Raw genomic sequence first — 15,404 nt, forward strand, 5'->3', positions numbered from 1 at the left:
TATCTTCCTGCCAAACCTGTACAACCGATACTGAAACTCAGCCTTGTCTGTAGCAAAGCACGAGAGTCTGATTAGTACAACCTCCTGGAGGGAGCTTTGATATTGTTATATTGCTAAGATCTACTACATAGTTTTCATTTTGTACTCCTCTCTCCTGTCAGGAGCTAAGCATCTGTCAATAGGAAAGATACCTCTGTCTTACTGGCTAAGGCATTTGAAAAGACTTCGGCACAGACGCCAGAAATTTCCCCATTCTCAGCTGAAAAATAAATATATTGCGCTCCATTATGCTGAGAAAATGATCTTAGATAGACAACCAAAGAACATAGCGTCCTCTGGCAGGCAGTTGGCCTCAGCTGTTTAGAAATTCAACAAACACTTCTACCTTGCAATGTCTCTGATATTAAAACCAGGTTCACACCAGGTGTCCAGGATCTGTAAGAGCTTGCACTGGAGCTCAGGATACTCTCCCACATAATCTTCCATCAAGTTAATTTTATCTTGAAACAGCAGTGGCATACACATCTAGGAAAAGAAATAACATCTAGTGCAAATGACACAGTTATGCCCTGCCTTTGATCACAATGTTCAGCAGTCTGAGTGCTGCAGCAAGCAGGAGGCGTGGAAGGTTTCCTGCAGCTCATGTGCAGGAAACGGGACTGAAACCTGGCAGAGGGCTGTCTCATCCCCTACTGCTCAGACATTGTGAACAAGTCACAAAACCCTTGCTTAATAAACTAGTGTTGTCTAAAAGATGGATATGGCATTTCCAACATAAAACATTAGCCGAAGTGGCAAAGCCTTAAAGTAGCAAAACCAATAAAATTTACCATAATGATAACCACTTGTCAAGAACACAGGTAGATTTTTTGATTGCAGTGGTTGTAGCTAGAAAAATAGTCTAATAAGCTTTAATGTGGTCTAACAAAATATAGTCTGTCACTTCTCCAGATGTAAAGGTACTTTAGCAATGCAGCAGAATGACTTCTTGCAAACAAGATAAAGCCTCAAGTGAAACACATCATAACTTGGAGGGCCTTCATGGATGTGCTGCATAACAAAAGGTGGATCTGAAGACAGAGAGGCATGCAGAGGAAATGACTCACCTTCTCCACATCTTGATCTGGCTGTAATTTTAGCTTAATACTCAGTATGGCTGCCTAGAGAGAAAAAAAAAAAGAGTGTATTTAGGAAAAGAAAACACAGTGGATAAACAGGTGTTATTCCAAAGTTAAGTATATATGCTACTATAGAAAGTTTTAATGTGATAATTATTTCTGTTGTGTTTTCAAGTATAAACATTTGACCACATACAGTCCACTTAGAAATGTACAAGAACAGTCCTGGCAGCGTTGCATATTGTGAAGAGCAGTAGCATACCCTGGCATAAAAACTAAAGATCAGGTTGTCTGGCAGAAAGAGAGAGAGAAAGTAAAGTGCTTGGACAAACTTAGATATGAAGGATATTTTCTAGCAATATAATTGTAAAAAATCCTGACCCATTATACTTTTCTGAATTAACTTGAATATACATCTTGCAGTGCCTTTAAGTTTTGTAAAATAGTTTTATTTTGTGAAAACTACTCATATTTGAAAGAATCTCAAATCAATAGGTCTTAGCTTGTATAATTTCTGCCTAGCTCCAGACCTCTGAATGTACTAAGGCTCATCACTTGGAGCCCTGAGTTCAGCTCTGCGGCCCCCAACACAAGAAGGACATGGAAATATTAGAACGAGTCCAGAGGAGACCACGAGGATGATCAATGGGCTGGAGCACCTCTCCTATGAAGACAGGCTGAGGGAGTTGGGGTTGCTCAGCCTGGAGTTCAGAGGAGTGGCTGATACCCCAGGGGGCTGCGCTGCCTTTCAGAGGGACCTTGACAGGCTGGAGGGTTGGGACGAGAGGAACCTCATGAAGTTCAACAAAGGCAAATGCAGGGTCCTGCACCTAGGGAGGAATAACCCCAAGTACCAGTACAGGTTGGGGGCTGACCTGCTGGAAAGCAGCTCTGAGGGGTAGGACCTGGGATTCCTGCTGGACAGCAGGTTAACCGTGAGCCAGCAATGTGCCCTTGTGGCCAAGAAGGCCGACGGTATCCTGGAGTGCATTCAGAAGAGTGTTGCCAGCAGGTCAAGGGGGGAGATCCTGCCCCTCTGCTTAGCCCTGGTGAGGCCTCACCTGGAGTACTGTGCCCAGTTCTGGGCTCCCCAGTACCAGAGGGACATAGAGCTCCTGGAGCGAGTCCAGAGGAGGGCTACAGAGATGATTAGAGGACTGGAGCACCTGTCGCACAAGGACAGACTGAGAAAGCTGGGCCTGTTTAGCCTGGAGAAGAGGAGACTGAGGGGAGACCTCAATAATGTATATAAATTCCTGAGGGGAGGGTGTCGAGAGGATGGAGCCAGTCTCTCGTCAGTTGTGCCCAGCAACAGGACGAGAGGCAGTGGGCACAAACTGAAGCACAGGAGGTTGCGGCTCAATATGAGGGGGCACTTCTTTACTGGTATGAGGGGGCACTTCATTACTGGGAGGGTGACAGAGCACTGGGACAGGTTGCCCAGAGAGGCTGTGCATCTCCTTCTCTGGAGATATTCAAACCCCACCTGGATGCCATCCTGTGCAAGGTGCTCTAGGTGATCCTGCTTGGCAGGGGGGTTGGACTAGATGATCTTCAGAGGTCCCTTCCAACCTCAGCCATTCTGTGATTCTGTGAAATATATTAATATCTAACTGTGCATTGCACAGGAGGCACACAAACTAATTAGGATTTTAAGCTGTTAGCAGTGTTTAATTTCTGTATGTGTGAGAACACTTGGATCTCAAATAAAAAATAAGCATGTAATGACTTTCTTTAGTATAGTGCGTTCTTCCAGTAAATGATGTAGTAAGAGCAAGGAGCCTTCTAACACATTTACATATTAGTACTAACATAATTGTTAACTATGTAACAAGGAGGCTTTAATCAAGTGTCCTTCACATGACCTAGCAAAAAGTTAGGCTGTGTTTTCCAAGATGGTTGAAACCTAAGTTTGATAGTGCTGCACCTCTGACCCTCCTGCAGCATGCTTGTAACGCTAAGCAACAGACAAAGAAACAGAGTATTTCATCAACATAGATCACAAATGCCTATTTATTCCGATGAGGATAAAAACAATTGGTTAGGCCTTACAGGAAAATTACTCTCTTCAACAGGTTTGTCTGATATTGTTATTCATTTTGCTTTGAGAGAAAGAGATCAAGAGTATGATGGTTGTGGTTTTTTAATTGTTTTTTCTTTGAACTGTTACATGTTAGAATACGTAAACAAAGATAATAAAGTAAAAAATGCCTCCCTGCCCCCCCCCCCAATACAAACCTCACTGTTAACCCTCACTGCACGAAACCTTTACAGAAAAATTTAACAAGAGAAATAACCTAAGAGGGGGTAGGAGGCAGCAGAAGCTGTGGATAGCATTACCTTTTGGAAAATTTATGTGTGTTTTACATCCACTGCATCAAAGACTGTATACAAAAGCAAATAACCAACAGACACCACCTAAGTTCATTCTGACTGTCCAGCAGAATAACGATGCCCAGTTATCAGGGGGAATACATTTATTTATTTATTTATTTTTTACAAGACACTGTCCATGTTTGATCAAAAAGAGAAATTATGAGAAGAACTTTAAGTGACAAAACCAGGAACTGACGTTAATATAAAGACTGTGTGATGCAAATCAGATATTGAATAGAAAGTCACATAATAATGTCTCAGCCCAGCTAATTCTGCAACAAATTTTCTCTCTCACTCCAGACCTGATAACTAAATCCACCAGTTTAAGGCCAAATGTGCTATTCTGCTCCACGAGCATCAAGTACCTTTTCTCTCAAATTATCAGATTAACATCATAAAGTGCAAGCAGAGAAATTATTCTCAAGTTGTACATAAGCTGAATGTTGCTACATCTGTTCTGGACTTGAAGAAGGGTTTTGTGTCTCCAAAACTTCAATGGCTGTTTTTTTTTTTTCCTCTTCCGAGCTATCTCAGCTGGCCAAATAAAAAAAAAACTCTCAAAATCTTGTTTCACCATTTGATCTCATTTGTATCTTTTATTAAACAAGTAATCTCTTAGTTTTAGCATGCAAGCACACAGTTGTTTCCCTAATAGCTTTTTAATGTTCACAGGCATGTTCAGATTAATCTAATTGCAGAACTGTTATCTAAATGGCATAGTTTTATCTCTATCTCTATTAACAGTACAGGTGACCTAATCAGATGAACACACGCTGTGTTAGGCTAGGTTTACCTCTTTTGCTGGATGTGTATACTGCTCTGCACAGGGTGGAGGGCAATGATTATCCATGTAGCCAGCGTGTGGAGAAACGGCACCTTCCAAACCCCGCTGTGGCAGACCCACCTCACGCCACCATTGCTGCTACAGGCCAAAGGAACACTGTCCTGCCACCAACACTCACCCACTTCAAGCAATTCACGTGAGCTGGTTCTTAACACCGTTTTAACATCATCCGATTACAGCAGGTGATGGAGCAGTCAGACAAACTGCTGCCGGTGGTCGGTGGCAGTAGCCTCCTGCAGCGGGAGTGCCATCGGTGGCGGGGCAGCGGCCTTTCCCATGCACAAAGCAAAGCGTGGAAGGTGATGCCTGACCCAGGCCTTAGGAACAAACAACCAGTCTGGATTGCAGGGTGCAGCTACATGGGCTGGCTGGCTGAATAGCGAGGACAACTTAGATAAAATCAGCATGTTTACAATAGAAATAATAAGAGAAGAGATATGAGTAACTGTAATAAAGATGAAAGTGCTTGGCAGCTGTGTCTGTGGTCTCAACTTTAGGCTATTTTAAGATTCTGTTTTGTTATTATCATGTTTTGAATTGTTTCACTCCACAAACAAGTTTTGTGTAAAACGACCCTATTTTTAACAGTCTGTTTATAGATGATAAAATCTCCAGAAAAGCAACACCTCATTCATAGACTCATTTTATAGTTAGAAAACAAACACTTCAATTAGGCAGACAGCACACTCTAATTGAAATGCTGAGAATCCCCCTTCCCACCCAACAAACGTTTCCCCATATGCAATTGCACTGTCCAAGCTGTGCTAGGAGACTAGCCAGGGTAGCTGGAAGCTAGCAGTCATGTTAGTCTAGCTACAGATCTTCAAACTCAGGTTGGAACGGCAAGGCAACCAAAATCCTGAACAGCAGATGCCTCCCCCACTTCACCAGCTGACAAACAAAAGCAAAAAACAGCTACTGCACAAGAACACCGAAAAGCTCTGGTGAACTCCAACATACTGTCAATTTATTAAGACAGTCTATCCGCCCTCCGTCAATCTATGAAAGAGAATGTGTTACAGTCCTGACAGGTGATTATGTGATACAAATAGTCTGTTCACAAAACTATGTCAAACAGAGCGAGTTCCTAGAATGCAATCTAATAAAAGCAAAGAAATAACACATACAAGTGTTTAACCTATATTACAACACTCCCGCCCCAGCCCTGGCCCCAAAGCTGGATCTCTCTCTTTCCTTTCATTCCCCAAACATACAGGGGACAGGTACACGATGAAGCCACTGCTTAGCAGTACAGGAAAAAAGGTGATGACCCACCACCTGATTCAAATCTCCTCAGTGTTTATGAGCCTTCTGATTGTTTTCAGGGAGCTTTAGATCATTCTTTAATTATCGGGAAAGGGAAGATCATGTTTGGACATTTTGTTGCTGTTTCGCTTACTGAGGATAAAGTCTCAAAAAATGCAGTGAAGGAGGGCTGGATGCGCATGGGAAAGAATTCAAAGGTGGACAAAAATACTTTAATTTATATCTAAAAAGTGTGGAGGTGCACTGACCACAGCATGGGGGAAGTTACACGAACTTGATGCATTCAGGCCAAGCCATGAGCACCGCAGCTGCCACTGCACCGAGAGACCACTTTTCTAGTCATGCAACTGCAAAAACAAGAATATGAGAAAATGATGACTGCTTCTAGGCAAACACACATGCACCAATACCTGATTCTCTCTACTTGTTTTGAATGCATTTGGCTCTGTCTCATCTAAAAATGACTATTCTTTCCATATACAGTATGAAGCGCAGGAAGCCACACAAGATCTTATCTGCAAGGGCATGTACACTTGGGTGGTGTCTACACTGACAATTTAGGCAATTTTCCCACGGTGGGGTTAGCATCAGAGGAATAACCTTTTGCTAGTAACACTGCTCGGAGTGATGATGAAGGACAGACACAAATGGTTTCTGATGACTCCTGCATTACTTAGCCTTGCTCTAAGCAAGTTGAGACAACACAAAGGTAAATATGCCTCACTTACGGTAGTATTTCTAAACCAATGGTGAAGGAATTTCTGAAAACCCATATAACAGACCAAACAACAGAGTGAGATTTGCAGAGGAGGATCCAATGTCATGTCTAAGACAAATCATTGTGATCAAAGTGTAGATACATAATAATGGTAGAAATAATTGAGTAAAAGGCACATCACTTATTAATCATCGGGAACATCTGTTTTGTGTTTTTGGAATCACTCCTTTCAAACTTGTGGCTAATCAACTTTGCTCAAACTCTCACAATGCATCACTGCATAGTATATGACATCAGGTTATATGTTTAATTACTTCCTGCTTAAAGAGCACACAATATACACAGCTGTCTTTGGGCAGATCTTCAGAAACAAGAAAAACATGAGATTTACCAGGTCTACTTTCAAGAGAGCCTGACCATATTTTATAAGGGGTGAGACAGTCAAAAGTAAGTGGTGATGTGTTAGTCATATGTAAAGAATTTGAGGAAGAGAAAGAGAAGTAGAAGTCAAGGCTGGAATACGTGTGCATACAGGTGAAGGGAAGAGGGAACTAAAACAAACACTGCAGTGATTTGTCTTCCTCAGGTCACTCAAAGCAGTTTTAAACCTGGTTTAACTCGTCAGTGCACCCTCACAACTTAAAGATCCTCTACAGCACTGCCCAAGTTTCCTGTGTACTCAGGCCACCCACCTTCACCAGATTCTCCAGATCCAGACTCTCTGTATGGGTAGGTCTGCTGCACATTGACACCTCTTCTCAGAGAGCTCTCTCCTTGCTTGACGAGAGCCCAGTAATAATTGCAGCAGAAGCAGAGTACTACCATCTGAATTATTATTTCCCAGCAACATTCAAGCTCCTTCCCAACCACTTCAGCAGACAGATGCCAGCAGCAGAAAGTGGCTCCAGAAGATATGGTGTCTGGGAACAGACTATGGAGTTGCCTATGGCCTGCAGGTTGGCTACCTCTGTTCAAGTGGCAATGCATCTTGCAGACAATGTGCAACTAAAGCAGTAGATTAAGTTGATAAGAAAAGAGGCTGAGACTGACACCATCATCTCTGCATGAGAAACATCCCTTGTTACATTTTCCTTGGTTTCCTTATCAAATATTTTTAATTTAAAAGAAACAACGAAATCAAGTGCACACTTTTTATATAAACGTGTGCAAATACCATATGAAATGAACAAACCTTTGCAATTTAAGTGGGGAATCGGGGAAGGAAGCAAAATCAGAGACTTTTCACTGTCCTGAGAATAGCTCAAAAAGTTCAGAGTGAAGAAATCTAAAATCTGAACATCCGTTATGGTGATCAGTCAATTTTAACACTGATGTATATTGACAGATTTGCAAAAATACATGTGTACTCAAGCACCACTATGAAGTAGAACTACAAGCAGTAACATCCCTGAAACAGTGTTCAAAACATTGCTACAGAAAAAAAATAAGGTCATGTTGCTGATTGAGCTATGCATTTCCTGACCTTAGCATATTTGTATTCCTTTAAGTTTAGCTCTTTGGTCGGCTGCTCTTCCTATTGAATTATCAAACTATTTCTGTATTAGTATGTGTTGCTGACAAAAACTTTGTATTCTGTGTCTATGGAGCTTTTCCTGTGGCTACTCCAACTTATTTTATGACAAATTTTAACAACTGATTTTTTTAATAAGATAACCCACACTATTCAAATTGAAACAGCAAATATTTACTGAACTTAATATGGAGAATCAACCTTCCCTATTTTTATAAATTAACAAATGAAACGTTAGTAGAATAATACACAGCTTTTGAAAAGGGAGAAGTCAGGATGAGCAACAACAACTTGTTAAAAAGTAAATACTCCCTGTTGCACTAATAAGCTAGACCTGTGTTCTTGTTTATGTGATCTTGTTTATGTGTTCTTGTTTATGAAACAAACTGATGAAGGGGGAAAGACACACTGGTAGTCACTGGCAGAGAGAAGTTGGAGTGGGAGCTCTCTCAGGCCCAGGAATATTTCTGGTTGTCAGAGGCTAAAAAGATTATTTATTGTTTCCTTCCTAAACCCAGCTCCACTGCCACCTGTTCAGAATTTACTATAAAGCTGTTAAACAAGACAAGAACTTTGATGCTGACTGTGAAAACAAGTTTCACTGTATCTGACCCGAGCAGCACTCACTACTGATCCAGAAGCAAAGGAATTTGATTTTTTTTTAAGCACAGCTATCTTTTTACCTTTATAAGCTGTTTAAAAAAATGTAAATAAAATAACTCAGTGGACAATAGAGGGCATTCATTCCACAGAAAGACAGCCGCCACCCTTAGACATGAAATATCGCAGCACATTAAGTCATGAGACCCCGCTAATCAAAGCTGACAGGGCCCTGAATGTGATTTCTGCCGAGACTTAGCGATATCATGGGGCACTGAAGCATGCACAGCCTGCCAGACTGCCCCTGTTCATGTGACAATGGCTTTTATTCCCGAAAGAGGCCTGCGAGTGACAAGAGTCTCCTTTGTCTTTAGCCTCCCGCATTCGCAGTGCAAGAGAGGTTCATTCAACCAGCCCCAGACACTCTTTGAAAGGCTGAAGTGTAACATAAGATGACCATGAAACACTAGCTTGCCTTCTGCCTACCCCTCATTCTTCTCAAGCACAGCCTGGCCTATTCAGGGCCTCTTACAGACTCGCTCGCACTGCATTACCCCCGGTCTGCTGAATCCCCACATTGTCCAGGCCCCACCAGCAGCCATCGCCCTTCCCACAAAGCCATCCACCGGCACTTGGGGCCGCATGCCCGAGGAGCCACCGATGAAAGGCTGTGGTGCCGCCGGCCGCCCCGGTCCTGCCCAATGCACGGAGCCTCACGGCCGGCCTCAGCCTGCAGCCTTGGGGCTTCCCAACCCACCCTAAGAGGAGATGAAGCTGCAGGTATTTCAGATGGAACTGCAGCTATTTCAGATGGAGCTGCCCAGACATGGACATTACAACCCCTCTGTCCAGATTCTCCTCTAGAACAGGAGTTTTCATGTTCTGTGAGCCATGAGGAGAGGACTCAGAAGTGCTCTTCACTGCTCTGGAGTGTCATGCAAGGCCCCATGCCATATTACTCCAGCAGCTGCAAACCCCGTTCACAAAAGAATGGATGAAAACGCCAAACCTGCCAGACACCTCCAAAGAAACCCCACTTTTATGTCCCTGGTTTTTATTTTAATTGTCGCTTCATCAGTTTGTTGTGTGTCATGAGAGAAATACTGCCATCCGCTGGCCAGCTAACTCAATCCCACATCTCAATCAGGTGCCTCCTAAAAACAGCCACTCTTTTATGCTATTATATTGGAATAAAAGATTACCTCCACCTTCACCATCTTCCAACAAACGTACCACTGTCTCCACACAAATGATGATCTTTCTTCCCATTATGAACTGACACCCCCACGACACTTGCACCCTGACACGTGGAAGGTCTACCACTATGGGAGGCTGCGGTCCGGTTCATGAGCAAGAAGCAGCAGCTTAGCTCAACTGCAGAACTTTAGGCCGGTGTGATTAACAAACTGGTTCAGCTTCTGACCAGTTCTGCTATTAACATGGAGTTAGTACAGGCAGGCCCAGAGCAGCTTCAGAAACACATAACTGCCATGCCTGTCCACAGGGAACTCTGGGATCTTGTTTTCTGAAGTGATCTTTCTCCAAAACTTTTGTGAGGGAAAGGAATATCAACACATGGATCAAAGCTGTGACTTCTAGGATTCAAACACAATAGAATAAAATGTATCAAAAGAGTTAAATGGAATAATAAATAATCTAGAATAAGTCTGGTGCCTTATAGTAAATGTGGCATGTGGGCTAGAAAACAAATAATAAGAGCAAGGAATTATAAGGGCTTCTGTCCTCTCAGATGAGACACGAGCGAAAAAACTTGCACTTAAACCTGCTTTACTGCCCCAACTGAAAGATGGGGAAGAACAGGAAGAAAAGACAGGCCACAGTCTATTGTAAATGTTCAGAGCCCTAGTTCCATTTTTGTTCCATTTTGGGGGGGGGTTAGTTGCTGTGAAATTAGGTATGATCAGTCCCCGAGGGGAATAAAAGATTTCCTGTTATTCTCGAAGATAATTCTATTCATCCTTCTGGCAACAAAACAACACTAGAAGAAAGTCATGGCTGAGGGTAATCACAAATGGAGCTTTCCTGTTCTTCACACTTGGAATGACTAGCAAATGAGCTTTTTTGTGGAAAAAAGAACTGAAAAACAAATTCCACCAAAAATTTGGAGCTTTCCAAAACCAGATCTAGAAAGAACTGCATTTCTAAAAGACAATCATAAATATATTTGAAGACATGGATTTAAAAATCACACTTAAATATAGTCAAATAATATACTTCTGTTAGGATTTTCAAACACTCATGTTCAAGTCTTACTGACCAAAAAGTATATTTCAAGTAGCTACCTATGAACTTCTAATCACACATGAAATAGCTTATTTTCTACTTTCAAAAAATCAGAAATAATGGAATTCTACGACCTTACTTTGGAATTGAGCTTTACTGAAGAATAGGACTTATAAAAATGCTATTTGATGTTTTTCTTTTGCTAAGCAAGGTCAGGCTGCTTTACACTGTCAAAGCAAACTATTTCCCTTTGAGAAAACAAACATACAAACTTCTTTTTTTTTTTTTAAAGCAAAAAATAAGAAAAATTAACAGTATCGTATTTTGCTCCTGAAAACACTCTCAAGGATATCAGCAAATGGTGATGCCAGAGATGCTATAAGAAACCTAAACTACAGGGTAAGCATACCAAATCCTGGTTTTAGCGAACTTCTGCCAGTGTCAGTCACTCAAACTCAAATACATGAGTTATAACACACACACATAAGATTCAAGAACCTCCTCAAGCTGAGAACCCTTTGCTTAGAGTAATCATGTGGGAGTAGAGATTTTCCAACCCCTTCTCGCTGCAGGCAGACTGGAGATAGCACAGCAGGTCTATGACCAACTACTAAAATCCCTTCTTTTCTTGCCAAGGACAAGGAAAAAAAAGAATACATCTATCCTCTTAAATTCTCCAAATTAAACCCTATTAACCTATCACTTTCAAAGGTCAAAAAAGGGTTAGAGGAAAGACTCGCTAGTATTCTGTATTCAGCCATTAGAAAAAATTAGGTTGAACACAGTCTACTCTTGTACATAAGAAGACCATGCTAAGCTGTACCATTCACAGTGTGCAGCTGCTGTGATGAAATGGAATTCACATTGAAATGCATCCAAAAAAGGACACAGACCTTAACAGAGAACTAGAGAGCTGGGAAGGTAAATTTATTTGAAAGACATGACCCACCTCTTTGTAATCGCCCCTGTGATAAAGATGACTGACATGTCCAAGCAAATAGTTCCGGTCTGCTGTATGGAGCTGGTAAATGCTAATCAGAGGGTCAAGAAGATTAGCTGGGCACTGGGCTAGTATTCTGAGTACACGGGTCTGCAGCTTCTTCAGCTTCATGCCAGACTATTAAAAAAAAAAAAAAAAGAAATCAAACACAGATTTAGTAAAGATGGCTACAATTCAATGGCAGTTGAAAATGCAGCTTGTTTAAACAGTGGAAGAAGCCAATTTCTTGGGAAGGGATTCTCCAATTTCCCCATGGAGTCTGCAAGCAGAAATCAGAACAATATGATACACATTTTTTTCACAGCATCCAATTTAAAAACATTAAATGTTTGCAGGATAATTCTGGAAAAGGCATATGGCCTTGTGCAAAAGTAAAATACGAAACTGGAAAAATGCCCTCTTTTACTAACACAGCTATTTAGAAATTCTCCCCTCTAGTTCCCAGAAGAAATTCTTTGAATCCAGCAACTCCCCTCAAGGGACATCTCACCTATCAAGCCTAAGAATTCAGCTTTCATTCCCAGGCTTGCTCCTGGGTGCAGGAACAACAGGAAAAGCAAAAGCATTGTAGCAAGATGCACAGACACAAGTATTAATCCTTGTGTTCTTCTATGACCATTCTCTTATGACACAGGAATTTCAGTGCCAGTAGCACTTCACTGCACTTTGCAGATACTGTAATGGTAGTGCTCTTTGAGAATCTAAACACAGCTCAAAGTCTAAAAAGAACCACTTGGAAGAATGGGAAATGAAACAACACATATAAAAGTATGTAAAGTAAAATTGTTAAAGTAAAACTGTAAGCAGTTCAGAGGTAAAACCATATAAAAAAGGGAAATCTTGGGACGTCAGAATACATGAAGGCATAAGGAATGGCAAACATTAGGATGTAAAATCTGATGACCCAAAATTACAAAGCTAATCATTCAGCTGCTGAAAAGTTGTACTGTTACCATTTTCTGCATTCCCAATGATAAAAGCTCCCCACCAGATGGTAAGAGTTAAGCAATCATACGGTAACTGGCTTCTATTTGCAGAACTGTAAGAATATGCAGAGCAGATTACTGCAACTGGGTTTATCCTGACAGCAGCGATGTGAGTTCCAGTGGGAAAGCCTCCAGCCCAGCAAAGGCTGTAAGAGCCATGCTTGATCAAAGTGCTTTGATCTGGAAAGATGGAAATCCCAGCTTGGAAGGGGAAACAGAGGTCTCACATCATAGTTTCTAATGTTACTTCATTTTCAGGCCAGAATCACTAGATCGCAACATCTCAGTAAGAATTTCACACCTTGTCACACTACCTTTCTATGAGGCTACAGAGAAGACACTAGACTACAGAACGAAGTGCAATTGGGAACACTTGAGGGACATCAAAATCAATTGCCCTCTCCTTTCCCCAGGCTCTCTTGCTCTCTCATTTTCTAACCTGTTGAACAGCAGGATGCTCTTTCATCCAAAGCTGCAACTCACTGGTGATGTAATACCCAAGGGAATGCCCTTTCCCCTTCCAATCGCTGCTGCTCTCCAGTATGTCCAGGAGTCCTGCCAATGGGTCCTCCAGTCCTGCAAAGCCCCGCCTGATTTCTTCCTTGAGCTGCTGAGATACAAAACCACATTGTCATGTACAAAAAGATTAGTGAATCCTCCCTTCCCCCGGCTATACACAAAGCTTTATTTTTTTTAATTTAATCTATTCAGAGAGGTAACTGTTGCTATTCAGCCACCATCCGCGCCTCCAGTGACTTTTCATGTCATTACAGATTCCTTCATGGCTCACTGCACCTCAAACCCAATGGGAAAAGCAGCAATTGTCCACACTAATTATCCCATAAAGACAGAGAAGTTGTTCCGTGGAGCAGACAAAGGGGCTTGGGATCTGGGGGAGGGGCAGAAAAGAAGTGAGCTGGAAAAAGGGGTGTTATTAAGAAAATAGTGATACTGAAGGTAGATAACTGGGCTCAAAAACCTACTCATCTTCTAAGAGACCTGCAAGTAATAACTCAGATAAGCCCCTCCTCCTGTACCACAAATTTTCATATTTGACCTTATACCCACTTCAGCCACAATGGCTCCTCAATATTTGGGAGCATTGAAATAGTTTGGATTTTACATACAGGAATAAAAAGAAAGGAAGATCCAAGTTCACACCCTGTCGTACTGCAATACTATAAATGTAAATCTATTCTTTGCTCCAAACCTATCCGAGCAAGGTATTTGCTGTAGGCTGCCTGCTGCCTCCACACAGCGGGCACTGCACACCTCAGCAGAACTAAAGGCCGTAGGAAGGGGCTTGGAACTTGGGAAAGCATCACGCCATAAATCTTAGGAATCCCAGGGTGATGTGTTTAGAAATGTGCAGGAATTGTACACTCACTTTGTGAATGTTAATAGGCTACTTACTACCCATCTGGTAGAAGTGATAAATTAGCAGTACTGAGCAATATCTTTATAATGTTTACATTAGAAGTAGTTTCCAAGGCGCTCGGAGGGTTGGCAGGGTGAAGAAGTGGCATCCTTCAGTACCCACACAGGACCTTTCACTGCATGGTACATGTACTGGCGTGGAGCAAGGCAAAAGCAGAGACAGAAAACAAGAAATCACTAAGAGCAGCTGCTCTCTTTCTTTTCTGGCTAAAAAGCAAAATCCAAAAGATGCTCATTCCTGCCTGCAGCCAGCACTTGTAATTTACTGTATATGATGGCTTCAGTCATGGCTTCCAATGGAAACAACATAAACTTTGAAGAATGGCATGAAAAAACAAAAGAAAATCTACAGAAAATTTGCCAACGAATTTGTTCTTTTTTTATTCATCAACAATATTTACTGGAAGACAGTTATTTTCCATAGTGTCTTTCATGTTGGGAAAAACCACAAAACCTATCGTTTATGACAGAAACGGTTTCCTTCTCACTAGATTATCAAATGCAGTAAGAAAAAGCTGATGACTAACAAAGATGTGACTTTAGATAACAGTTTTCTCCCTGTAAGTATGTTTCACTGTGGTAAGAATTTGCAATGTTAAACATAGGGCTCCAACTTCACTGCAAGATTCTGCAGAAGGAGAAGGCAAGATCTTATCCAACCACAAATATCCAACACAACAGCCAAAGGAAAACAAAGCAACTGGCCAACTAAATTGCACTGTTTATAAATGGCCTCTCTTTTTTTCCTTTTTTCCCCAAAGCCCCACTTCAGCACATTTAGACTGAACAAGAGCTTTCACCACACCACTCAGCTCCTCCTTCAGCTGGAACCAGAGCCTGGGCTTTGGCAGGACGGTTGCCAGCAGACACCACGTCCTGCAAAAGCCCAAGTCTGCTTTCACACGCAGAGCATCTCCAAACACTTACACAACTGGCAAGAGTATTGACAACACATCTAGGCTTCGTCCTACTCCACTTTTAAACAGGGGCAAAGCCTTCTCCAAAACTTCCTAGCAATCTGAAGACTTCAATTATGGTATGTGTTGTTTGAGGGGAAATGACCAACCAATGAAAAAAAATAAAAATAAAAACGCATGAGACACCTAAATCAGAGAGGAAAGAGTGCTGTGCTGCCTGGCTCCTCTCTCTGCCAGAGAAGGATTCCTCTTAAACATGTAATTGCCATTTCCATTTCAATTGATTCCCATGGCAGGGAATGCTCCTTGGGGGATTTCTACAGCCCGACAGATCATGGGAATAGGAAAATTTTGCTGATGCTCAAAC

At 41.8% G+C, this 15,404-nt stretch overlaps 1 protein-coding gene across 30 annotated transcripts in view; it reads right to left on the reverse strand.

Moving 5' to 3' along the window:
• The window catches only part of EXD3 (exonuclease 3'-5' domain containing 3), a 296,493-nt gene that overhangs the window by 184,092 nt on the left and 96,997 nt on the right, over positions 1-15,404 (reverse strand). For 20 of the 30 annotated variants that reach the window (XM_083807567.1, XM_083807571.1, XM_083807586.1 and 17 more), the window contains 4 exons: positions 13,123-13,293; positions 11,647-11,814; positions 1,107-1,160; positions 386-525 (listed from right to left, as the gene is read on the reverse strand). In XM_083807567.1, coding sequence (XP_083663693.1) covers positions 386-525; positions 1,107-1,160; positions 11,647-11,814; positions 13,123-13,293 — 533 coding nt within the window. The remainder of the gene's footprint in view (positions 1-385; positions 526-1,106; positions 1,161-11,646; positions 11,815-13,122; positions 13,294-15,404) is intronic. The other 10 variants (XM_083807576.1, XM_083807577.1, XM_083807591.1 and 7 more) reach the window with 2 other exon arrangements.

This window comes from Anser anser (genome assembly GCF_964211835.1).
Source record: "Anser anser genome assembly, chromosome: 21".
Taxonomy (NCBI): domain Eukaryota; kingdom Metazoa; phylum Chordata; class Aves; order Anseriformes; family Anatidae; genus Anser; species Anser anser.